The sequence below is a fragment of the Panthera tigris genome, chromosome B4 (assembly GCF_018350195.1).
Source record: "Panthera tigris isolate Pti1 chromosome B4, P.tigris_Pti1_mat1.1, whole genome shotgun sequence".
In the NCBI taxonomy this organism is placed as follows: Eukaryota; Metazoa; Chordata; class Mammalia; order Carnivora; family Felidae; genus Panthera; species Panthera tigris.
The window spans coordinates 107,352,169-107,379,987 of NC_056666.1; the positions used below are offsets into that span (position 1 = coordinate 107,352,169).

The 27,819-nt window shown below is 34.6% G+C and overlaps 1 protein-coding gene across 1 annotated transcript in view; it reads left to right on the forward strand.

The window, feature by feature from the left end:
- Positions 1–26,675, forward strand: part of NTS (neurotensin) — a 43,413-nt gene extending 16,738 nt beyond the window's left edge. Inside the window, exons 3-7 of the mRNA XM_007085598.3 lie at positions 858–913; positions 15,034–15,230; positions 17,487–17,548; positions 23,693–23,917; positions 26,523–26,675. Coding sequence (XP_007085660.1) covers positions 15,149–15,230; positions 17,487–17,548; positions 23,693–23,917; positions 26,523–26,675 — 522 coding nt within the window. The 5' untranslated portion in view covers positions 858–913; positions 15,034–15,148. The remainder of the gene's footprint in view (positions 1–857; positions 914–15,033; positions 15,231–17,486; positions 17,549–23,692; positions 23,918–26,522) is intronic.
- Positions 26,676–27,819: the final 1,144 nt, after the last annotated feature.

The following is a 27,819-nucleotide window of genomic DNA, read 5'->3' on the forward strand; positions in this document are numbered from 1 at the left end:
GAGCCAGACTCCATATATTTGCATCCTGCTACCATTTACTAGTTATTAAAGCTCTCTGTGCCTCAGTGTCTCTGTGTGAAAAACGAGGATTATTGTGATATGTATACATCAAAATGCTGTGAGAAAGTAATGACTTCATAAATATTGGCTATTATTCCTTTAAGGATGAAATATTAGATTACCAGAGCCTGGTGCCAGAAACCATTCTTATCATTGAATGGTCTTTGTGCTGATTTCATTCTCACAGAACAGTTCCTGATTATAATAGACGTGGTGTGCAGTGAAAGAATCCTTGGCTTGAGCATGTGAGAGCAAACACTATGGTAGTTAGAGACCTTAGAATAATTTAAGAATTGCTATTCTAATTAAAGTACTTTATTATCTGGTGAGTTCAGTTATTATGAATTAGTTGCCTAGAATTTTATTATATCTGGAACTAAGACATGATCCAGTTCTCTGGACCCTAAACCATGGCAAACTCACCAAGATAGATGCCAACCAAACCGAACTATTGGCATCTAGGGCAGTTAGAATATTCTTTTTTTCATCAGTAGATTTTTATTTCAGATTTTCTCTTTGCAAACAGTGTAAAAGAACCATCGCTCTTTTATTCACTGTTTAATCTCCAATCTTTAGCTCAGTGCTTGACAAAAAGTAAATTGTCAATAAATATAAATTGAATGTATTAACTAAAACTGAATGATTACTTGAAAAACAGATTCTTTATATCAGTTTGTTTGCTGTTTACATTTATCTAGTTTTGGTCAACATGTTACTTAGCGAGGTATTTCATTGATGGTCCCATTTAACTGAGTTCCAAATATTAAGTATTTTGCTGTGTTTTGTAATTGGAGCAGGCACTGAAGAGTGGAAGATGAGAACAGGAGAAAGGAAAAGGAACTAGCTTTTTGAGGTAATATCTTTCACTGGGTTGAGGATGAAGAATTGCAATAATGATGTGTGTGTGTGTGTGTGTGTGTGTGTGTGTGTGTACACACACACACTGCCAGTTCTGGCCACAGCAGAGTCATGGACATCAGGTTTATTGTCCTGACATAAAAAATCAGCAAAATAGGATTAAATATAGAAAAGAACTCTTAGGAGGCTTTAGGAAAAGCACAGTATCTGACTATACTTCCTGAAGGATGGATAACTGGTGAGCTGAGTCCCTTGTTCGCCCTGGTTTTTCCTCTGAGCACTTCTCAAACCACAGCACCAGGAAGAAGGGCCCAAAAGGAAGACAGTAGCCTCGCTGGACAAAACAAACAGTGGTCCCATTTTGGAACTGCTGAGGCTTCTGGGACTCTGTGGCACACGTTAGCAGAAGTGAGAGAGTTGCATAGAGAAAGAGTTTCAGAAATCTGCATATTTCAGACATTTGGCTAAACACAAAACAATGGTACAAGGCTTGACTCCACAGGCCCACCACAGAATAATTGTTGGAAGGATGAGGAAAGAACAGAGATTCTAGAATTAGCCAGGTGTTGGGAGAAATTTGATTTCCAAATCACTGGAGGTCACACTTTAAGAATAAGAACGGTGCCTGAAAGCAGTGGTGTCTCAAGTCTGGTCCTCAGAACAGCAGTGTCAGCATCATATGAAAACGTGTTAGAAATGCTCAATCTCTGCTCCAGCCCTATCTACTGACTCAGAAGCTCTGCAGATGGGATCCAGCACTCTATATCAAATTAAAGTTCACAAGAAAACTAGAAAATATTTTTAAATGAATGGTAGGATACAAATTATCAAAATTAGTGGAAAAATAACTAAAACCATGATTTGATGGAAATTTATAGATTTAAGTGTTTATATTACAAAAGAAAAAAGTCTTGAACTCAATATTCTAAGCCTAACATTAAAGAAAAAAAAAAAAAGAAACAGAAAAGGAATAATCCAAGCCAAAAGTAAATAGAAAATAATAATAAGACTGAAAATCAGTAAAATAAAGAACAAATAATGGAAAAAAATAACATAGCCAAAAGTTGACCATTGAAAAGATAAATAACACTAAAAATTTTCTAACAAAATTGATCAAAAAAATAAAGAAAAGAAAAACACAAACAATGTCAACAATGAAGAAGAGAATGTTGCTATACATCCTCCAGTCAATAGGAGATAATAAAGAAATATGAGCAGATATCTATGAATGCTTGATAATTTAGATAATTCAGTAAAATTCATTGAAAAACATTAATCACCAGAACCAGAATAATCCAGCTGGGTTCTATATATGCATTTAAAAACAGAGATATACTTACTGAAGCAACATCTTAAACTAGTATTGTCATCAAACTAATATTGACAAATATTGTCAGAATTTGCAGACAATTTCTTAGCGTGATCATGATGGAAGACAATTATTGAGATGTGTTAGTCTTAATATTTATGTTCATTTAAACTGTTGATTATCCATGTCTTAAATAATCTGTGGTACTCCTTCAGCCTCTTGCAAACTCACATGAAAGGACTTAAAATAAGCACCAGATGACCTTTCTGTTATCTCCCATGATTAGTTTTAGCTAAAGGATAGATTAGATAAGATAAATAGAACATATGAATAAGACTAGATTTGTTTTTTAAAAATTCAAAATTCCACCAGACCAAAGTATTTTTACTGGTAGAGTCTAACGAATGATAAAACAAGAACACAACCTTATACAAACTTATCAGAATATAGAAGAACAAAAATAATTTCCCACCTCATTTTATAAGGCCTGAAAAACCTTAATACTAAAATTAGTCAAATATATTCCAAGAAAACAAACAAACTACAGACCACTATCTCTCATGAAAAAACATGGAAAAATCCTTTAAAAAGTACAAGGAAATTATATTCAATAATATGTAAAAATATAATGAGAAGACATAGGAAGGTTTATCTCAGTAACAAAATGTTGATTTATTATTTTTAAAAAATCAGTACATATAATTCATTACATTAACAGAATGAACAAAATCCATATGATCTCTTAATAGATGTGAAAAAAGTGCTTGACAAAATTAAATACCCATTAATGATAAAAACTCTCAGCAAATTAGAAGAATAAGGAAAAACCTGCAATTAGCATAAAAGTTAATTGTGAAATATTGAACTCCTCTCACTTGATATCAAGAATAGGTTAAGTAATTCTGCTCTTGCCACTGTTGCTCAACATTGTACTAGAGATTCTAGCAAATTCAATCTGGGAGAAAAAGAACACAAAGAAGCAAATGACTTAAAGTTTAGAAGGAACACATAAAGATTACTTTAATGATAGATACTATGATTGTTTAAGAAAAACTTAAGAAATATACAAAAAAGCTAGTAGATCTAATAAGTGAATTTAGCATGATTGCGGGACACAATGACAAAATACAAATATCTATCTGGAGTCTATATGCTAACAATTAACAATTAGAAGATAAAATTTAACAAAACAGGCCACTAGTCTGAAAACTGCAAAACATTACTGAGAGAAGTTAAATTTAAAAAGACCCCCCCAAATAAATAAAAAGACCCAAATAAATGGAGAATATGCCATGTGGAAGACTCAATATTTCAAACATATCTATCATCCTCAATTTGGTCTCTAGATTTGCATCAAACCTGATCAAAACAAGGTTTTAAGATTTAAACAAAACCCAATTTTAAAATTGATGGGAAAGCACAGAACCTAAAGTAGCAAAAATGATTTGGCAGAAGACAAAGTTGAGGAATTCATACTTGTTGATTTCAAAGCTACTGTAAAGCCACAGTAATCAATAGAGTATGGCATTAGATTTCATCAAACCTTCACACTTTTGTTTATTGAAAGACATTCTTATAAAAATAACCAAGTTGCAAACTAGAATAAAGTATTTGCAATACCTATATATGCTCAAAAAAAAAAAAACAAACCATATAACGTAGCAATAAAAAAGACAAGCAATCTAGTTAAACAATGGGTAAAGACCTGAAAAAATACTTCCCAAAGGAAAATATAAAAATGTTTACTATGCACATAAAAGAGTTCCACATCATTAGTCATCAAGGAAAAGCAAATTAAAATCAGACACCAATTTATACCCAACATAATGGCTAAAATTAAAAAAAAAAAAAGGCAACACCATATATTAGCAAGGATATTATTGGTGGAATTTTAAAATGGTACAACCACATGGGAAACTGGCAATTTATTTTTAAGTTAAGCACACGCCTACTCTATAACTCAGAACATCCATTCCAAGTATTTTATACAACAGCAATAAAAATATATGTCCAGGAAAATACTTAAACGTGAGTGTTCATAAGAGTTTTATTTCTAATGACTCCAAACTGGAAAAACGCAATATTCCTCTCATAGAGAATGTATAAACAAATTATAGTATATGTCTACAATAGAATAATAGCAATAAAGAGGTACAAACTGTTCATATGTGCAATAACATAGTCTGAAAAACATTACACTGAGAAATAGTAGACGCTCACAAAAAAGTACACAATGTTTGATTGCATTTACATGAAAATCAAGAATAAGCAAAACTAAGTGTTTGCTTTTGGTATCAGAGGAATTCACTGAGAAAATTTTCAGGTGTGACAGAGATGATCTTCATCTTTAATGAGTTGTGAATTGCATAAATTCATTAACCTTTACACTTAAGATCTATGCCTTTCACTGTGTGTACATTATACCTCAATTAAAAAACAAGCCACAGAGGAACAAAAGTTATATATCGAATTACCATTAAAAGATCTGGCGAGGGTGGGTGATGGGTATTGAGGAGGGCACCTTTTGGGATGAGCACTGGGTGTTGTATGGAAACCAATTTGACAATAAATTTCATATATTAAAAAAAAAACACTAGGGGATTTTACATTAAAAATAAATAAATAAATAAAATTAAAAAAAAAAGAATCTCTGAGATGGAGTCTAATGTAAGATCTCGTGAACAGATAATAGAATGATCTGAAAAGATTAACATATGTAAATGTCAAGTAGGAAGTTAGAGGACAGGGGAAATTATAAATGAGAGGAGTGTTTTTAGCTTAGAATCAGATGCATAAGCTAACGTATTGAATGCTCGGTCCATACACACTTTGTGATATATGGTACCCGTATGTAATTACATTGCCATGTTTTAGACAGTAATTATTATTTTTATATTTACTGATGATGGAAAAGTTTCAGACAGTTAAAATTTAAAGACACTGCTCAACAGTTATTGGCATAAGACGTAAACCAAGACTAGCAAAATGGTGGATCTTGAGGTTGAATTCAGACATAGACATTTCAACTTGTCCTGTCAGGGAGAAAGATTTCTTGTCTCCTTCAAGGGTCCTTGTAGCTGGGGTAAGACTCAGATGGACATGAGACAGACTAACAGGAGAAAATCAAATTTAATAACGTACATACAGGGAATTCATACAGTATAGAAATCCCAAAGACAATCAGGCAAAATGAGGTATAGATGTCGTCTTGAACTAAGGAGAATGGGAGGGGGTCGGGAAAGGAATGCAATGCATAGGGCAATGAGAAGAACAGATGTTTGGTAATTAGATGTTTGCCTTGCCATACGGTTGTGTCACTCAGACAAAGTTTATTTCTGCTAATAACTCTTGTTCTGGGAAAGACCCCCAATTTAGATTCTTTTACATGGTTAAGGGAGGGGCAAAAGTTTCTGCTGAGCTCATAGTGTCTCAATTGCCTTCCGCTCAGAATACTATTCAGGCCAGAGTGGCCCACCTTGGCCCCTAGAGTTTGCTGAGTGTTGTGGAAAAGAAAATTGAACTAAATATTTTCATGTAAAGATTGTGACATTTCCATAAAAGTCTGAATTTCTGTGAAATGTTGAAAAATTGGAAGATTTGCCACTTGCGTCTATGTTTACATGTATATATGAAGAAAAATAATTTAAGCTCAGTTGCAAGTAGCTAACTCCCTTAAATAAGATTTTTTTTAAATTTTTTAATGTTTATTTATTATCGAGAGAGAGAGAGACAGAGCATGAGCAGGAGAGGGGCAGACACAGAATCTGAAGCAGGCTCCAGGCTCTGAGCTGTCAGCACAGAGCCCAACGCGGGGCTTGAACTCACAGACCCCGAGATTATGACCTGAGCCAAAGTTGGTCGCTCAACCAACTGAGCCACCCAGGCGCCCCTCCCTTAAACAAGATTTAAGTGGGACATATTACCTGCCTGGTCCCTGTAGGCATTTGAGTGTGGGTCCTTGATTTATAACCATGGTTATCTGACATTAAGGCCAGAGAGGACATAGCAAACAAGGTGATGATATTATAACATAAGGGGGAGACAAAAGATCATATGAAGAGAGAATACATGATTTAGAAGCTAACAGATTTGTGTTTTCTGAAAGTTAGCAACAGAAACTGATAATGCCAAAAGCAAGACATTTCATACAGAAAAGGACAACAGGAGAGGACTTTCCAAAAGGAAAGCACGTGTTATAGTGACTAATACCCTTTGGATGTTTCTCAACTCGTTGTGGAAATGCTGTACTAATAATAGAGAAATTCACAGAAGATTAATTAATTTCTCAAAATAGCTTGACTGATGTTGGAGAATAACCTTTCTCTTAGCATAAGAAGTGAGGTTAGACTGAGCAGTCGTGACCAATGTGATGAAAGGTTGGAAGGTGGAGGGAATGTGTAACCCACTTAGAGTATCTAGGTCTGTATTTCCTTCCCTGTAAAATTAAAGTAGAATATAGCTGTTCCAAACAGCCCTTTTTCATTTCCTACATTCTTTGATTTAATGAGTGTGGATGGCATTCAAACATGCTCTAGTACCCCAAAGAGTGCTTTTCTGGTGTTTTTATTCTATACATACCAGTGCTTCCACCTAGAGTACAAAGTGGGAAATGTTCTCCTTCCCAGGCCCACTTGGACTCCCCTTGGGCTGTAAGTAACTTTGCTTTCTCCCTCATTCTTTGTTCATATTTTCTCATTCTCCACCCCAGTTTAAACAAGTCAATGCATGTAGAGCCCACTTAAGTTCTACATAGTCCTTATAACAGGAAAAAGGACGCTGACATAAAAAGTTTCTTTATTTGTTTAATATGCATAAAACACATCTAAGCCCAGAAAGGGAGAGAAAAAAGGCTAAACTGATGAATTACAATCAATTTGAAAATACAATACAATCTGACATTTTTAGTAAAATTTAGTAATGTACTTTTAAAGTTTAAAGTGTTAGCTTGTCTTTTAATTGGCATATTATTTTCTCCAACATGTTAATACCAGATATTCTTTAACTTGTACCTGGATCCAGTATTAATATTAGAAAGATTAGCTGTTGTAATAGAAAGCATTGTTTAGTCTCATCCAGGCTCTACTTAATAAATCCTCTTATCCTTATTTAAATTCTCTACCGCCTTTTCTATTGTTTTTTAACCTACACAATGGCAAAAAAAAAAAAAAAATCACTCTGTGCATCTTCTTTCACAGTATGCTCTGTTACATGAAATCAGATTAACCTGATGACAGTGACTGTCATAGAGTAGGTTCTCAATAAATAAATTTCAGGTTTAATCATTAGATTACTCTGAAGCCTGGGGTATTGGTTATGGTGGCTATTTCTAGGCTCAGAAGGCTATCTTGTTCCCTCTAGACCTCTGCCTCTAACTAATTGACCTTACCTGCACTTTCTGCACAAATTGGCTCACCACACTGGAAAGAACAATATGTGCCTTTAGGACTACCATACTCTCAATTTTTTTAATTGTAATTTACAAAATGTCAATTATACTTTAAAATAATATTCAAGACTCCCTTGAAGAAAAGCATTCTCTCATACCACGTGGCTAGGAGTCTCTCCAAAAGCAATTTGCTTCCTGGGTTTCATTCTTTATAGATTGGAGAATGAATATGTCCTTGTGAGAGGTAAGGGAGAGATCACTACCCTAAAACCATCAGGGAGAGGTACTTAGAGTTGCATTAGTTTATTCATTCATTTAACAAACTAATTGCATTAGTTTAATTCATTCAATTAACAATATTTAATGAGTTACTACTAGGGAAAATCATTATTTTGTGTTGTGAAAATATAAGAAATAACACACACACACACAAAGATTATTATTGTTACTTACAAAAGACAAAATATTTTTTTTTTTTAACGTTTATTTATTTTTGAGACAGAGAGAGACAGAGCGTGAACGGGGGAGGGTCAGAGAGAGAGGGAGACACAGAATCTGAAACAGGCTCCAGGCTCTGAGCAGTCAGCACAGAGCCCGACGCGGGGCTCGAACCCACATACCGCGAGATCGTGACCTGAGCCGAAGTCGGACGATTAACTGACTGAGCCGCCCAGGCCCCCCCAAAAGACAAAATATTAATGGACAAATAAAGACTATAGAGATTGAATGGGGTAGCACTGGGATGGGTTTTAAAATGGAAGGTTGTATCATTAGCCAATTAACACCACAAAAAGGCTGCATTGCAAACCACCCTAAAACTCAGTTACTTAAAACAAATTGTTTAATCCCATTTTTATGTGAGTTAGATAAGGCGACTCAGCTTTAAGCTCAGGAAGCTCAGTTTAACTGCAGGTTTGCAGGACAGCTAGTTCAGCTTTGATTCATTTTTCTCCTCATTTGGGGACCATCCAAGAAAAGTTCTTCTTGTGGCAGTGGCAAAAGAGCAACGAGGCAAGCCCTATGCTGCAAACACATTTCAAGTCTTTGTTTTCCTTTTGTCTGCTAACACGCCATTGACTAAAGAAAGCCTCATGGCCAAAGTCATGGTCAGAGAGTGGGAAAGAATATTCGACTCACTCTAGGAGGAAGCAGGGAATGAATATTTGCTAAACATTACAGTGTTCATTGAAAATCTTTGAGGAGAATGGTTGGTATGCTTGAGAAGGAGCCAGAGGCCAGTGTGCTTGACATGGACAGACAGAAGGGAAGAATGTTAGGGTATGACAGTAGAGAGGGAAACAGAGGCCCACTCGAGATGATCCAGACCACAGACAGAAATTTATTCTAAGCACAGTAGGAAACATTTATAGGATTTTAAGCAGAGGGTAACGAGAATATGTTTACATTAAGAAAAGAGAGAGAGAGAGAAAACACATTTCTGGCTACTGTGTGGTTACTTCATTGAAATAGATCAAGGCTGTCGGTGAGAACACTATCCTAGTGGCTCTTTTGGCAACTCAGGGGAGCACTGACGGCTTACACCTGCATGTGATAATGGAGTGAGGAAAAGCACTTGGATTCGGAATACATACTGGTGGTGGACCTACACCTCAGGGGGGTTTGATAGCTTGGAAATGATAGGGAGTGAGAAAAAATTATAAATAGCTTCTAGTTTTTGATGTGTGCAACCTAGTGAATAATGCTTCCAACAACCGAAATGGAGAACACTAGAGAAGAAGGATATTTTTAGAAAGGTGTTCGGAGGAAACTAAACTTGTTTTTGGAGGTAGGTTTGCTTAATGGTCTTCTAAGTAGGGCTGCTGAGGATGTGACAGAGAATATGATTTGGGTTGTCAGGGATGCAATTTGGGAGGTTGTTAGGGAATAGATAGAGTTCAAAGCAGTGAGACTCTTATCAGGATCACTCGGGAAAGAATCTAATTTGAAAAAATAGGACCAAGGAGTACTAATAACATAAACCATCATGTTCCAAATTCAGCACCTATTACCTTCTTAAGGTAAAGAAAGAAAAAGTGTTTCAGTAAATCTGCTCTTAGCAAATGGTAGCTCTAGTGCATCTGTTCTGTTTTGGGTATTACAGGTGCTACAGAAATTTTCTCAGACTTTGTAACATTTCAAAAAAAAGGTAAAATTTTTCTTTGAATAAAAATCCGTCCTAGTTTTTACTCTAGATTACATTCTAGTTTGTAAAACTAAGAAAAACAAAAGAAGAAAGTTGCTAGAGACATTTTTTTTCTGTAATGTTTTCATTTTGATCTTACTCTAAATGGAAATTTATAAGACAATTATTTGAGCATTACACATGGGCTGTAGTGATTTTGTAAGCATCTCAATATTTTCTTTGATATGAGAAGATTATAAGTATGATCAATAGTAACTAGAATGTGGAGCATCCTTAGTTAAATATGGCAGCTCATTAACGTGTGGATTGTAGGCAAAGCTTGTGTTATAATTGGAGTTAAAGTTGCAAAATACGCTTGACTCCAAAATCCATCATCAGTTTTTCCAAGTTAATTACCTATAAAGATGCAAGAGTGGAGATAGGAAGAGCCAAAGGGAAATGAGCTTGGAATTTACAGAGATTATGGGCAAGGCATGGTTACACATAGATGAAGAAACTGGGCATTTGGTTTACATTTACCTAAGTCTCCAATGTCTGGGTTACATGCATTTCATGTGTATGATAGTATATGTGGGTGTGGGTGTGTGCGTGCACATAACTGTATGTCTGGAAAATGGATTTTAATTGAATGGAAAAATCAATTGAGTTTACAAAGAGATTGACATCATTGTTTGTTCAGATGAATCAGAGTTACATTTCCAACCAGAGGCTCATTTAGAGGAATGGAGTAAGCCCACAACTTATCGTAAGTAGTCAGCTGATGAGTGCACATGATCCCAGGGTGTTCTTCATAAATAATTTTTGAAAGTTGACGTTCCCATCTGGAGGGGGGGGGAGAATGACTAGAGAAAAAGTTGAGAAAACTGACTTAGTTGAAGGCTCACATCAAATATTAAGACTAGTGACAATAAAGGAGTTTTAAATTGAAATTAAAGTAGAGATGTGGCTGAAAGAGATGGTACAAATGGAAACATGGAAAAATATGTGAGAAATTTAAAATAATTACTATTTCAGTTCAATTTAGTAAATATATGTTGAATAGACTGTAAGCCTTGCAAGAATACAATGATGAATACTATCCTATCCTTCTAGAAGTTTATAGTCATAGAGGAGGAAAAATAATTTTCCCTCTACACTTCTAAGTTCTTGGCTAAGAAACCCTGTAATAAAAGACGGATTAACAGGAGAAAAACAAACAGAAGTTTAATAACATGCCTATCTCCTGTATACATGTGAGATATCCATGGGAGATAACTCACCCAAATGGCCAACCTACCACCTTAAATGCCATCTCCAGCTAAAGATATAAGACAATGTTGAGGCAGATGAAGGAGTCAGTTATGGAAGACTACCAAGAAAAGCACCATAAACAAGTGTAAGGCAGCTGTGCAGATTTAAGTCCTTCTCCACTGATAAGAGTTTCTAGAGAGTTTATCATCTTTCTCTCTCTGGTACAGAGAGGGAGGCACCCTTACCAATGGAGATTTTCCTTATTAACACAAATATCTCTTACAAAAAGGTAACTTCTACATGTTTTTCAGAGCTTCTGTGTCTGCTGTTTCTTAAAAATAACCATTTCAAGAGACTCAATATGCCAAAGGGACATATTTTGGGGTGGCAAATTCTCTTCTCCTTCATGGTTTGTCACAAAGAGATGGGCATTTAGTAGAAACTGGGGAGAGTAGTAGATGAAACTACTGTCAGAATTCAAACTCGGAAAGGTTTACTTTTATAAGGCCATAAAATACAGTCTTTTAAAAAATGAGAGATAGTGTCAGAAATGACAACACGGAGGTCAAAGGGAAGATGGGAGGCAGATTCCAGATGGTAGAAACACCACAGGGAAAGTTTTAGGTATTAAGGTATTAAAATCCTAGCGAGCTCAGGAAGCTGTTGATGAGGATGACAAAGCCTCCACAATTACAGGAAGAAATCATCTGGAACAGAAGAACTCATCAAGTTGTTTCTGAGCCTTCCCATCTCCAAATAAAATAAGTCTGTTCCAGACCACTCTTTCCAAATGCCAATGTTTCAGCCATTTCTGTGGACGGTTTTAAGTAATTACCTAATAACAATCTGACTTAATTCGCACTAGAAGCTCTGAAATCTACACAGGTAGGGATGTTGTGATCTACAGGTACCCAGATAAACTTATTTAGATGTGTAAATATACAAACCCCTTTAGAGTTAGCTACTTGTGGTGACCTCAAACTGGAAGGCCAACGCATCAAGACTATCAAAGGGTGATGTTCAAACTCCATAAGTTATTTTAAGAGCTAAATAAATGTTAGCGGGATTTTGGGCAGAAAGCCTTTGAGTTACAAACAATTAGGGCACCTAGGTGGCTCAGTTAGTTAAGTGTCCATCTCTTGATATTGGCCTAGTTCATGAACTCACCATGAGATCATGGTGAGATGGAACCCTGTGTTGGGGTCTGTGCTGACAGTGCAGAGCCTGCTTGGGACTCTCTCCGTGCCCTTCCCCTGCTCTCTCTCTCTCTTACTCTCTCTCAAAATAAATAAATAAACTTTAAAAAATAAAGTAAAAATAGTTTACCCATTTTTATAGGAAAACACCTCAAATCTTGCTTTAAAAGCATCTCTTGGGTACTTTCTATAATATTTTTTAAAGGCAAATATCTACACATAGCCTACTCTCTTAAATCATTTAATTGGCTTTTCTATTGCTTGAAGTCACCAGAGCTAAAAAAAAAAAAAAAAAAAAAAAGGAAGGGGGTAATTAACAGATTTTTTAAAATATACAAATTAGAGATCAGATAAAGTTTATCTATATCATAATTTTACCACAAAAATTTACGTATCTTTTTTTCCTTTAGAAGAAAAATAGTTTCTAGCGTCTATTTGATTTTGGATCATTTGACGTTAGTTAACACATTTTCCCTCAATTCTTTCAGATTTATTATATATTTAAAACAATTCTCACATTTACAGCTATATTCAAGTGATATTTTGTCAACATTCACTTGAGCTTTATTTATTAATCACATGAGGACAATAGGAATCGCACTTCCTTTTTACGAGTAGGCTGCTATCACACATTTTTTAAAGATTATTCTTTGTATTGGCAATCCAAAAGCAGATAAAACAACTAATTTAACTATCACGCAAAGAATAATAATATAAAGTTCCTTTATTTTTTTTAATCAAAGTGGCTTTAAGGGATTCTATCACTAAGATAATGAGAAGAAAGTAAATATAATCTTCAGAATTCTAATTAAGTGTAAATAAAAAAACCTTTTAAATTTCTGTTGCGCCCTCTTGTGGTAGGAAAGCAAATGTTTAGAAGTATACATTTCACATTTCTTTGCCAATTAATTACCCTTCATTGAAATTTTTTCAAGTGAGTCATGTTCAATATTGTGTTTTATGTTAAGTTCATAAAACAAACTAAAAGTAATAGAAATATCACCTATTGTTAAATTCCTGAACATTAAATTATATGAATGATTCCCTGCTATTTTAAATAATTACTAAATGTTTGGAATTTACCCTTTTTCTTAAGTTTAAAGTAAAATAGAGAAGTTACTATCATAGAATATACCGTAAAATATAAATCAACTCTCTATAGAGAATAATCCAGATTATTTTGTCTATCATTATTACATGATTGATATATTTAAAAAGTGAACAAGTCTCAGACACTTTTACCTTCAAATATTCACATTCCTAACAGCATGCCATTTTCAGATCATTCCATGTATCTTGAAATACTTAATGCAAGAATAAAGCTTCACTTCAAAAGAGCAATTATTTTCCTGAGAACCTAGGAAATGAGCATCATTGTGGCTTACAAAGTAAGATGTGAAGACACTGTCTCAGAAATCTGACTTTGGTAGATGGTGGTTATTTAGGATTGTTTCCTTTCCAAAAGTACAATTTCACTTTTATAACAGGGAAAAAAAAATATGCAATGGTGAAAAACAGTGAGAAGGGGTTATAAGAAGATTAGGATATAGCATCCAATGAATCCAAAAGGGGCAGAGCAATGCAGACAGAAAAATGAGTAAAGTATCAGAAAACATCAATCAGTGATATAATAATATGCATTTCCACCTATTAACAGACAAATAATTTACAGTTGGATTTCATAGACATGACATTGTTTTTCTAAGACGTTTAACCAAAATTCAACATACACAATTCAGTCATTCTCCCAGTTACTTAAAATAAAAACTTACAATGTGTTAGGAAATAATGTCCTATTCCTTAGAGCTACTAGTTTTTTTTTAATGTTTATTTTTATTTTTGACAGAGAGAGAGACAGAGCATGAGCCAGAGAGGGGCAGAGAGAGGGGGAGACACAGAATCCGAAGCAGGCTCGAGGCTCCCAGCTGTCAGCACAGAGCCGGACGCGGGGCTTGAACTCAGGAGCCGTGAGATCATGACCTGAGCCAGAGTTGGACACTCAACCAACTGAGCTACCCAGGCGCCCCTAGTTTTTCTTTTTTAATTGTATTTTTTCTTAATCCCTATATCTTAACTGATTCTCTGATCATCTTCCAGTTTCTCCCTTTTTCTAGCATTCATTATCTAAAACCTATATTAGTCCCTAAATCACAAAACATTTGCTCACAAGTGTGGGTTATCAGAAAAGAACCCCAGGGGCGCCTGGGTGGCTCAGTCGGTTGAGCTTCCGACTTCGGCTCAGGTCATGACCTCACAGTTTGTGAGTTGGAGCCCCGCATCAGGCTCTGTGCTAACCGCTTGCTCAGAGCCTGGAGCCTGCTTCAGATTCTGTGTCTCCTTCTCTCTCTGCCCCTCCCCTGCTCACGCTTTGTCTCACTCTGTTTCTCAAAAATAAATCAATGTAAAAAAATTAAAAAAAAAATCTTTTAAGAAAAGAACCCCAACTCCTTAAGCACTTCCAAGCCTTAAAAATAACTGATTTCATGTATTTATCCTGGAGATTGTATTTATATTAGAAATATCAGATCCCTTGCCTCACAAAATCAAGATAACAACTTCTTGGAGTCAGGAATGAGAGGAAATGGGGCAAAAGAGATCCTGTAAGTTTTTTTCCAGTATGCTCTATATGGAATTGCTTTAGAATGACTCCTGTGCGTCAGAATTCCGGAGCAATTAGGGAAGATGTCACTTTCATTTGAAGTTCAGAAGTGGGGGAGGAGAGTGGGGGGGACAAAGGAAAAGGGGAGGAGGAAGTGGAGAGAGGAGAGGAGGGGTAGAGACGAAGGAGGGCACATCCTGAAAAGATAATCCCTGTACTATCATGACATCATCCTTCTACATGTATATATAGGGAATGGCCAAAGCATCTCTCATAGTTCACTTTCAAAGTCAGCTGAAGGCAGAGGAAGAGCTAGAGAAAGCCCCTTTCAGAGCATCTGTGACGTTTATGGACTTGGCTTGCTAGAATGCTCAAGATGATGGCAGCAATGAAAATCCAGCTGGTATGCATGATACTTCTGGCTCTCAGCTCCTGGAGTCTGTGCTCAGGTAAGCGCAGCTGCATTTCACAATTCCCTGAAGTGATTTCTTTTTTCTTTTTTTTACACTGTGCTGCTACTTATGTTAATGCAGCCGGGAAGAAGAGCTTCTCCTTTATTCTGTATTTGCTTTTTAGTGATAGAAACTGAATATATTCATTCTCTGTCTTTATGATTACAAAAACTGAAAGATTTCATTTCTCTTTTTAAATCTGCAAGGTAATAAAAAGATTTCAATGAAATCTTCATGCTCTCCCTTTGGAATGTGACCACCAGAGTAGGGAAAAAAAAATATGTAGAACTTAAATTAGGCTGGTCACTATCTGATGAGAAGTACAGAGGCAGTGCCTGTCAAAGTGCAAAACCATAGTTAGAATCCATTCCATTCAAAATGCTTTTTTCTCATCCTCAGTCATTCTCTTAGGAAGCAGTGGCTTCTCCCTCCCCAAAATTATTTTCTGAATGGTGTGTATATGTTAAGATACAAACAAAGTGAAAACTGATGTTTAATGAGTAAATGAATGAACCATTATTTATAGAAAATTATTTCTAAAAAACATAAATATTCCAAGTACTTTTTGAAAATACACTTTATATAGTCTATGTGACAAATAAACATCTTATTAATTTAATTTTCTGCATGCTGTTTAAGTTGATATAAAATGTAATTGGAAAATTGGCATGTTTACATTAATAAAAATTCTTTACCTATAGATTGTTTTGCATGTGATAATTGAGAGACCATGTACTGCTCAATATCTATCAATAACTTACCTTGAAAATAAGATTTAAATTTAAAACAGTAACATGAAATGTTGCAATATGTTCCAATTAATGTTTGAAAAATAATTGAATGATCACACCAAAGTGGAAAAAAAAGCATAGGGAATAAATGCAGTAAGATCATTTAACCTGTTTTATACTTTCATATTTTATAAATATGACATGAAATGTTTAATTCAAACTCCTGCTGATTTTATTTAAATTATGAAATTACATCTAGCAGAAGATATAAATGTTATTTCGAAAAATCTTTAATTTCTTTTGATCGCTAGAAAAGATCTTGAACTGACTTTGCAAAACATTTCCATGATATAAATAGCAAATTTTCTACAATTATGATTTTAGCTATTACAGGAGGTTAAAGGTATAGTGAGAGTGTATGAGGAAAACTGGGTTATTGATTAAACACTGTGTTCATTCAGTCTTAGAACTTCTTGATGTAATAAGCCAAAATTTGTAGGGAATTTGGTGTACATTTCTCATAAATGGCTAAAGGGATTTGTCATTCCTTTGAAAAACAGATTTGGCCTTGAACAAAGAGGAGAGAAAGATCTCTGGTGTAATTTAATTCCTAGATGCAATGTAAGAAGTGGTTCCTCTAAGTGTGACACTTCTTTTTAATAAAAGTGTGTAGTGCAAGGAAGATAGTCATTGTAGCCCCTGCTTTGTTTTATGACAGATCAGTGAGTATGAATTAAGTCATCTTGCGATGGTGTTCTATAACTTTATTTCTATTGCTTATATATAGTACTCTCTAAAGTTTTCCTCTCTGCAATATATTCATCAGTGGAAACTGGAATGGATATCCTAAAAAACGTCAGAAGTCCATTTTCAGCACAACTACACATGTACTGAAGGACAGCTCCACTTTTGCTTAACAAATTTACTTAATAGCCTGTGATTAAATAGCTAAGTACATATTTCTGAATTCTTATTTAAAGTAGAAAAACGTATCTTTCAAAGTATGTTTTGTAAAACAGCATCTCATGTTGACTAAATCTCAGTATCTTTCTTCTTCTAAAATTATCAGTAAACAATTCCTTTTGGTTTGTCTTGAAAAAGTCTGTTGCACACACCTTTTCATTATAGTGTGTTTAAAATATCAATATGCATATAGTCTATATATGTTAACTATTGCTGGCAAAAATTAACCAGCATTTTTGATGAAATCTCTATTATATGATATAATCAGCTTTTTTTTTTTTAATACTGAGATTCAGTGATTAAACAACTTCAATACATCAATAGTTCTCTTGGCATAAAATCATGTGTTTATATTCTTATAAGTGCTTCTAATATTCTAGCTGCCGGTTAGCCCAGAATAAAACCATAATTATTTTTTGAATATTATTTTAAGGATAATAAATACATAGGAAAACAATAAGCCTCTAAGACTAGTTTTTTGGGATTAATCTAAAGTCTGTAGGTTACAATATAATTATCTATGATTATATAGTAAACATGTGGTTTTGATTTTACTCAGATTCAGAAGAGGAAATGAAAGCATTAGAAGCAGATTTATTGACCAATATGCATACATCAAAGGTAACTTTTTTTCTTTAACCAAGGATTGAAAAACCTGTAAGCTCTTATTATAAACACGGTGTCCTTTTCCTATAGTTAATAACTTCCCATCAAGACTGAAAAGTTCATAGAGAGGCATTTACTTTTTCAGAAAATTTTCCTTGAGTTCAAAAGAGTTAAGGGTGTTGATGTGACAGGGACAGAAATTATAGTGACTATCAATCAGTACATTGCAACTTTAATTAAGTAGTCACATATTGTTTATGTGGAGATGAAAATGTATTTAAAGGAATCCTGTTTCCATTCCTATCACATGGTGTATGGCAAAGGGTATGCCTCAAGTTAAGTGTATACATGAAAGCTAAGTGACATTTTAGCCTTTTTTGTCATATTGGCAAGAGTAAAATGGAGTTCTAAGTTAAAAATGAAAGTTCATGACAATTCATGAAAGAAATGTGGTAGAGCCTAAAGATCAATAGACTGGCAAACAGAAGCTTGGAGATCTGATCCTGCATCTGTGACTTATGAACCATCTGATCTTAAATAAGGGGGTTAGTTAACATCGCTTGCCTTTGCTTCCTTATTTTTAAGGGTTGGAGTTTATGATCTCACATTTACATCAAATCCATGCCTAGATTTACATTCTCCCTATAACAGAAGTGTCATCTACACCTGCTCATTGCTGTTACTGAACCAACTGAGACTTTGTATACCGGACCCTTTTGTTCCTCTCTTGGGGTCTTGAAAACAAGGTGCCTAGATCCCAATCTGTACTTAGGAATAAAACACAATTACAATATATGTGATTACCATGCTACCACACAGTGCTGATTTCCCCAGAGTGAGTCAATTAGTGGGTATCTAAAGGCAGAAATAGAGAACCGGGTTCTCAACCAAAAGATGTTTCTCAAAGAAAAATAAATTTTGAATTGAGGCAGACCCCTGGTTCAATCACTATTATAGCCCTAGGATATTAAGGCAGAGGATTCAACAGATGTTATAGTAAGAAAGTAAATGCTCAGACGTTCTGTCTAATTTCTGAAGCAATACCCCAACTCAGGTCTTGTACTTCAGATTTCTCTTCCTTAACTGAGTGAGCACATTCCAGGTACAACGAGCCCTATTATATTTGTAGAATTATGTGGGTATAAGGGGAAATAGTATTTGGGAGCGTGGGGGTATTATTATCTGAAATCTAACAAAGATACATTGCCAGCTATGATCCTTAAAAGACATTTGTGGAAAATTTAAGTGCATATATTTTCACCATTGCCCAGATCTACAAAAGCTGAATGGACTGAGACCAAATATTTTCTTAATTTGATAGCTTTCATATCAGGAATGATCAGATTTAGTTTAGTCATTAAACCTCAATAACCAAATAATAACCTTAAGACAATGGATCCTTTGTTGAATACTCAGTCAGAACAGCAATGGTGACAATGATATCACCCCAAAAATAGGAAGACAGGTGAAGTCAATCGTCTATGTTTAAAAATGGGGAAGGTTAGGAAACGACTTAATTTCACAGTAGAGATGTTACTTCCGTAATTCTAAATTTACACAGACACATCAAAGTCCTAAATAATCCCCGAAAGCTAGTATAGTTTCAAGAGTGCTAGCTACCTTGTGAAAATGTGAAAGTAGAGTTGTGATTCCTTCCCTAGAGTTGCAAGGGAAAAACAATCCCAATTTATGGAGTGGGTTAGTTTTTCTTTTAAAAAGAAATACATAAATGGGACGCCTGGGTGGCTCAGTCGGTTGAGCATCCTACTTCGGCTCAGGTCATGATCTCGCGGTTTGTGAGTTCGAGCCGAGCCCGCCTTGAGTTCTGTGTCTCCCTCTCTCTCTGCTCCTCCCCTGCTCATGCTCTGTCTCTCTCTCTCCTTCAAAAATAAAAATAATAATGATAATAATTAAAAAATAAATACATAAAAATACAGGCATAATAAATTTTTTCTCTTTTATTTAATCTTGGAATATGTCTCTAAACAGATCATGGAATGAAAATTGAATCCCATTGCCTCCTTTCAATTGAAATAAGCAAAATACAGTCTATAATGAGAAAGCACCAAGAAGCATAATTATTTCAATTTTGCTGTTAGGATGGGAACAAAAAGCTCATTCCTTATGTTTTACAGAACTACTATCATTTCTTTCTCCTTGACTCAATTGATTTTTGGTGTGTGTAGCGTTCTATGCAAATGAAACCCCAAACTTATGAGCATTTTAACTAAACTACTCCATTTAAAAATTTAAGAGAATAATAATTGATATTGGTAGAACTAACTCCATTATGAACAGCTTCAGAAAGCTTCAGGTTTCTTCTTTCCATTTTAAAAATAAAGTATGTGAAGAATTTCACTTGTGAAGTAAAGCTATTTAGACATTAAAATATTAATGTGAAAATTTGCTTAAGCAACAGAAGGTTGAGAGAAGAGTCCAAAGCTTGAAAAGTGGAAGATATTTTTTTTTTCTCACAATACGGTTCTCTTTATTACCAGTGCTAGTACTTTCCTATTGTTCTATTCAGAAAGAGAACCTGGTATAGGATGTTTTCTTCAGGATCTCAAAAAGCTGCTATAATGTTGTAATTTTCTATGATCAAATTTAATGCCTTGTATACAGTAGGAGTTTAATAAATATTTTTGAACTAACAGTGAGAATCTAGGATCCATTATTAACCGTCACATTTTGTATTCAACTATAAAACTTCAGAGCTTCACCACAGATGACTTTAATTATTTTCTGTTCTGTGAAATGCTTGAATTCACAATTTGCTGGACTTATCTGAGTTCAGTGTATTACAGGGGATAAGTCTTCGTCTTATGGATTAGCTCCTATTTAATTAGGTAACAAAAATTTGACCAGAATCTTATTTAGTATTAAAAAGTTAAAATCAAGTAATGGTAAGTAAGAGCCACAAATATTCTCATTTTCCTTATCTTGAAAAGAAGAGATGATATTCTAAATTTCTTATCTACAGGCTTAGGTCTATTATAAACATGTGTATAAAATAATGTAATAAGTAGAATGTTTATTGTTAAAGAAAGATTATTCATGACACTAGCTAAACATAATAGGGAAGACTTTATTCAAGAGGAATTACTGAAATGGGAGTTTTGCAGAGACTGGGCTCAATTCCAAATACAACAATGGCAAGTGTGCCTTTATAGCCAAGAAGCAGAGTGGGGGTCAGTGGATGGAATAAGAGGAAACATTAAGGCTAGAAGGAGTCTTGCTAGAAGACACAAGATTGTGATATTAGGGCCAGAAATTTCATCAAGTATCTGATATTTGATCAGATATCTAGGGTGATCAGATACCATGGGTGAGGCATTTGCAGTAAACAGGCTCAGCAAGATTCTTGCTAAAACTGGGCTAAGTGGCTTAAGGACTGAGCCTGAGGTTGGGACCTAGTCAAGAAGTGGACTTAGAAGAGCCTGATTCTAGGAAAGAGAGTCTTTACCATTTTTCTGAATGAAATGGTTGAGACCTTACACAAAATGTTCTCAAATACATGATGTCTATCTACTTACACATTCTTCAGTCAGTCATACTTTCTCAGCTGTGCTTTTAATGTGACTTTAAATAATCGTATTATTGAGTCATGTAGTGACTATTTTAACTAGCAGAAAGAAATGAGATGATTAATTCAGTTTCCTCAGAAAGAAAGAAAGAAAGAAAGAAAGAAAGAAAGAAGGAAAAGAATCAGATAACATTAGTCCTGACTGGACTTTATGAATAAAGCTTTCTGTGGTCAAATTAGTTTGGGAAACTCTTGACACTGCATTGACTCCATTAGAAAGTTACAATGAATATTTGCAAGTAAAAGGCTCTGAGGATACCGACGTTCAAGAAATCTTTACATTTCCTTTAAATTCAAGTTTTCCAATTTACTTGACAGTGGAACTCTTTTAAAAACAGTGAGTGCAGAACTAGTGTTCTAAGAAGTACACTTTAGAAAGCCCTCCATTAGGGGCTCAGTCAGTTAAGCATGGGACTCAGGCTCAGGTCATGATCTCATGGTTTCTCGCTGTCAGCTCAGAGCCTGGAGCCTGCTGCAGATTCTGTGTCTCCCTCTCTGTCTGCCCCTCCCCTGTGCTCACTCTGTCTCTCTCAAAAATAAATAAATATTTAAAAAATAAAAAGAAGAAGAAAATGTAAAATTAAGGTATTCCATTAATTGGTATAATATAAGGCATTGCTGCCAGGTAATGGAATGGAGCATGTTGTCTCTAAGTTTCCCATAGCAGAAAAGTTTAAGCAATGGCTGGAAAATCTTATTCAAGGAGCATAGTTGAAAGTACTTCCAAGCTGGTTAAAACCACTGTATATTACATTATTATATATCGTAATAATATTTGTAAGTAAATATCTTTATACTCATATATTTGCATGTTCTTAGGATAAAAGCTTAATCAAAGGGTGTGCACGTTTTCAATTTTAATGCAGTACATCCTTCAAAAAGTTATAACAATCTACACCCAGATCAACAAATATCTAGAAAAGGAAGTGTCTGTTTCTCCATGTCCCTATAACTACACCAACAAATGTACCTAGCCTTTGAAAGTCTTCTGAGCTGATGGTGGCCAAATTCTTTCCACATATTTCTTCTTTGATGAGTGATCTGTGACTTGTTTACTTATATCATTTATCCAAGGTTTAAAATTTTTATTTTTATTATTTTTTTAAATTTGTGGATTCAACAGTTTCTTTTTGAAGAGCTCTACCTGTGTTAAGGATATTAATATTTGTGGCAGCTTTTACATATAGCTTGCTTCTGGTGTTAGTTCAGGCTGTTAATTTTCCAGAGATGTTTTACACATTTATGTGTTTAAAGTTATCCTTTATTTTGTGGATCATGGTTTGGATATTTGCTTAATAATCTAGGTTTATAGAGTAAATTCTGTATAATTTACACATTATTTTATTTTTACTTATATTTAACCCATCTGCATATTGTTAGACTACTATATGTCAATAGAGTTATAAGTAGATGTAAGTCCAGGTTTCCTGATAGCCTACTGTCCCAAGGATTTCAAATGCAAACTTTGCTGTATGCTATAAACTCATTTGTACTTGGACTAATTTGGGGGATATTATATTTTCTTCTGTTGGGTTTAATGTTTACTCTTGTTTTATTAATTCTCTCCTTTGATTACTGAGTCTTTAAAATAAATTTCAATAACTGGTAGAGTAAGTTCCTCCTCATTACATTTTTAGTTTTCCAAATCTTCTTGCTTATGCTCACACATTCATACTTCCAAATTAACATTATAATTACTTTGCCAAATCCCCACCGCCAAATTCCAGTCTTCCCATATTTTCCAAATTGGAACTTTGATTTGCAATTGCATTACAGTTGGGGAATAATTCAGAGAGAGTTGACATATGATAGTATTTTTATTGAATCTTCCCATCGTGGTTGTGTGGTCATTCACGTGTGTGTGTGTGTGTGTGTGTGTGTGTGTGTGTGTCTTTAAGAAAAGTGTATGCTTTCCTTCATCTACGCCCTTTGCAATTTTTGTTATTTTTTCTTATTGCACATTTAGTTTCTCCTAAGTCCTTATGTTTCCTTGTTTATTACTATTGGCACACAGGAAAATTATTGATGAAAATAGTGGTTTCAGACCCTATCTTATTAGAAAAAAATAGTAATTCTAGAAAATATTATTATTTGCGAATAAATAAATTGATCAGCTGTGTTGCTGTTTGTGAGAATTATCAATGTATGGAATAGATTAGTGACCCTACATTATTGTAATTGTGCAAATCTATTAATATCATCATCGTCCATGCTCCATTAGACACTAAACTCTGGTAGAGATGCTGTTTTTAAAATCTTATCTGTGATGTATACATATATATTTACACATTTACACTCACTATTATTTCAAAATTTTTGCTTTGCTTATGTATGTGTGCCTGTGTATAACTGTGTTACATTTTTAAAAAATAGCATGTATGAGGAACTGGCACTAATCAATTCTGTGATATAAAGTTACTAAACTAATAACAGTGTGTTTATTAGGCTGGAGTAACAATGAGGCCCTAAAATGTAATGGCTTCGCGCAATGGAAATTCATTTCTTATCCATATGATACAAGATTTAATTACCTACTTTTAAAAATTTTAAGTACCTGTTTTTTTTCTATATTTCAGACCAATAAAGCAGGTGTTTCTTCTTGGAAAATGACCCTTCTAAATGTTTGCAGTTTTGTAAATAACCTGAACAGCCAAGCTGAGGAAACAGGGGAGCTTCAAGAAGACGAGCTTATTACAAGAAGGAAATTTCCCACTGCCTTAGACGGCTTTAGCTTGGAAGCGATGTTGACAATATACCAGCTCCAAAAAATCTGCCACAGCAGGGCCTTTCAACACTGGGAGGTAAAGCAAAAACAAAATATGAATATAATTATCGTTATACTAGTTAGCTCTCATTTGTACTGATTTTTTTTTTCACTGCGATCATTATCATAACAGGAAGACTTACAAATTTTAAAGAAGAATAAACCATGTGTTGAGGTTAACATTCCTTCAGATCTTCAAAGTGTCCTTCAAATATTTGGAGTTTGGCAAAATATTATTACTTCAGTCTTAAAAGGGGGGGAGTAATATCCTAAGGCAGATTTGATCCACATGCTTTTATTGTGCTTAAATGAATGGCATACTCAGGCAATTTGTGGTGGTGGTGTGCCTACAAAATTTAAGGACTCAAAATGTGTTCTCAGAAACACAAAGTCATGTGTATTATCTATAAACAAACACAAAACATAAAACACAAAGTTTCGATTTGTATTTGAATATATTTAGCAGATAAAACTGGAAAAAATCCATATATGTATATATTCCTATTTCAGTTGAATACGTGGATTTCAGGCATCTTTAGCATCTAAATTAGGTCCACTAACAGCCAAGACAGCCAAATCCATTATACGCAACTACACTTAAGTAGTGGATGAGTCGGTTGTATTTAAGGCCATGCTAGTGATTTATTGCCTTTGGTTTTAGAATATTTGTTAGTTTGAAGGAGGGAAAGAGAAATGAAATGCTTTATTGTTTTATTTATTTTTAAATGTTTGTTTATTTTTGAGAGAGAGAGACACAGAGTGAGTGGGAGACAGAATCTTTAAGGGGGCTCCAGGCTCTGAGCTGTCAGGACAGAGCCCTACGCCGGATTCAACCTCATGAAGGGTGAGATCAGACGTGAGTCAAAGTTGGACGTCCAACCAACTGAGCCACCCAGGTGCCGCAGAAATGAAAATGCTTTAAAGAAAACAAAAATTCCCAACAAAGGTGGGGAGGCACCTGGGTGGCTCAGGTGCTTGAGCCTCCGACTCTTGATTTTGGTTCATGTTTTGTGAGTTCTGAGTTTGAGCCCCATATTGGGCTCTGTGCTGATAACTCAGAGCCTGCTTGAGATTCTCTCTCTCTGCCTCTTCTTTTATCCTCGCTCTCTCTCTTGAATAAACATTTAAATAGGTAAGTAAATAAATAAATTTCCCAACAAGGAAACCATTTCTCTCATATTAATCTCTAAGAGAGATTTGCTTCATCTTTTATATTTTGGGTTAACACCAACATTGGGACAGTGAGGGTGTCTTTGCTGCTAATATAACAATCCCTATACACGACTATCACAAAAATACCTTGTGGAAAAGAAATGCAAGACAGAACTTCTAGAGTTTATTCTAACTTGCAGACAAAAAGACGTTTTCTAGATGAAAGACCAAAAAAGCTAGGCTTAATTTACTACTCATCTCTTAATTCTAATTCCAGCTAAATAACTTAGTCTTCAAAATATGGTTTAAGTCAATAAAACTTGGAAAATGCTAATTTTAACATAGGGAAATGTCAATTGTGTGCTATTTATCCAGGGATTAAAAACAACAACTCAATAAACTATTATACACACAAATCAGGTGCTCATAAGATTAGAACTTTTGCTATTTTAAATGTTATTGAGTGATTTAAAACAAAAACTATAATATCATTCAGAACATACTACAAATTATAGATTATGTTCACAGACAAACATGCAATTAAGAAATTAGGTTGTCTAGCGGTAGTTCGTTTTCCTTCTCTGAAACTGAATAGCTGTGGGTTGAAATAAAGTACTTGGTGATAGGATTCAGTTCATATGCATTAAAATTAAAAACTTAACCTCCTGTTAGTTTTTCTTATAATGACCCTAAAGTTTAGAGGATAATCACAAGTACAAATAAAATTTTTATCTTGAACATTTTTTAAAATTTCATATAAATTATGTGCAAAATTCTGGGAAGAGTTCTAAATATTTTCTGCTAGCTGAAATTTGTGAATCGCAACTATACCAGAAAGAAGTATTCAGAACTAATGTTAGAATGTGGCATATTTAATGAGATTTGGTAAGATTCTACATGGAGATGAACTCCCTAACGTTACTGAATCTGAATTTGCTTCTAATTATTAGGCACCACAATCTAAAGAGACCTTTACTGTTTCGCATGTGTTAATTTCTACAACAACTAAGCTAAGCAGAGCAAACAATCCTCTCTCTGAGACTGAGAAATGGATCTTTGGAATGGCTTTCAAGACAAGTCAGTAATTAACTTCAAGAAATATAAAATCCTATTGCCTTTTAAGGCCAAACATGACTTACTGAATTCAAAACTCTATGTGTGTTGTGATTTATGATATATTTTCTTAACATTTTAGTCTCTCTATCATAAATTAAAGCCTGAAACATACTCGAAGATGTACTAGGTATGTTGCTTCAGTTGGAGGTATCAGTGTATGGCCTTGAACAGAGAATCGGAAAAACCACGTTCTCATCCCGTCTCAGTCAGTTGACAGTCATCTGTCCTTGGACAAAACATTTAATTGTTTTAAACCTCATATATCTTATCCATGTATGTCTTACTGTCTGAATAGCAAATGAGATGAAATGTAGCAAAATACCCTGAAAGACATGCCACATGTACGTTTGATTCATATTCTGCCTCTCTTGCAGTTAATTCAGGAGGATGTTCTTGATGCTGGAAATGACAAAAATGAAAAGGAAGAAGTTATAAAGAGAAAAATCCCTTACATTCTGAAACGTCAGCTATATGAGAATAAACCTAGAAGACCCTACATACTCAAAAGAGGTTCTTACTACTACTGAGACGATAAATATTTTATTTATATGTGATTGTGATTCATAATCCTTCACTTAAATATCAAGTTATACTTGTGTGGTAATGTGACAGTACACAACTATTGTGTCTCTTCTTACAATCGTGGTTTATTGGATGTGATTTTTCTGCATTAATATAAATTGGGCTAAATGTTTTAAAATAAATCTAGATCTTGAGCATGATAATGTGTTGTGTATAATTGGAGTAGATATTAATTAAGTCACATAAAGAATGTGTTGTAATTTTGCAAAGCACTTAGTGGTTTGTTTAAACAGTCAAAATGTTGGACATTTTTTTAAAAAAAATTAATATTCATTCATTATTTTGGTAGAGACAGAGGGTGAGCGGGGGAGGGGTAGAGACAGAGGGAGACACAGAACCTGAAGCAGGCTCCAGGCTCTGGACTGACAGCACAGAGCCCGATGCGGGGCTCAAACTCACGCACCGTCAGATCATGACCTGAGCCGAAGTCGGACGCTTAACTGACTGAACCACCCAGTCACCCCAAAATGTTCGACATTTTAAACCAAATTATGAAGGATTATAATGGAGTCCTATGGCAAAGTCTAACCTGTACAGCATAAACCCAAAACAAAGTAATAGTACTTCTTTTATTATTTGTTATATATATATATGTATATATATATATATATATACATATATATATATATTTAATTGAGAGAACTACATGTTCTTTTCAAGACTCACATAACTCTCTCAGATATGGGGAAGGTAATAGTGATAAAATAGGATCATCTTAAAAGGATGATTAATGAACTATTGTTAATTATGCCTATCTTAATGAATGATCTTCAGCTGAATTTGTCTTTCTGTTAACTAAACTTAATGGCTAGTAAAAAGCAGTGATCCATCAGAACCATGTTTCTCCGAAAATGCACTTCCATTTAGAAGAGTTACCTTTACTGACTTCCCCCACACACACTTTGATACAGTAAATCATAACTTTAGTTTTAAATTCATTGAGGAATTTGTGTGACTATTGTTTTTTTCCAAGTAGAAAACATGTTTGAGCCAGAAGGAATACTTGAAATAATTCCTCATAAATTTCGTTTAAGACCATACTTACGGACTCATAAGCCCTCACGGTCTATACATTCTGCCAATAGCTGT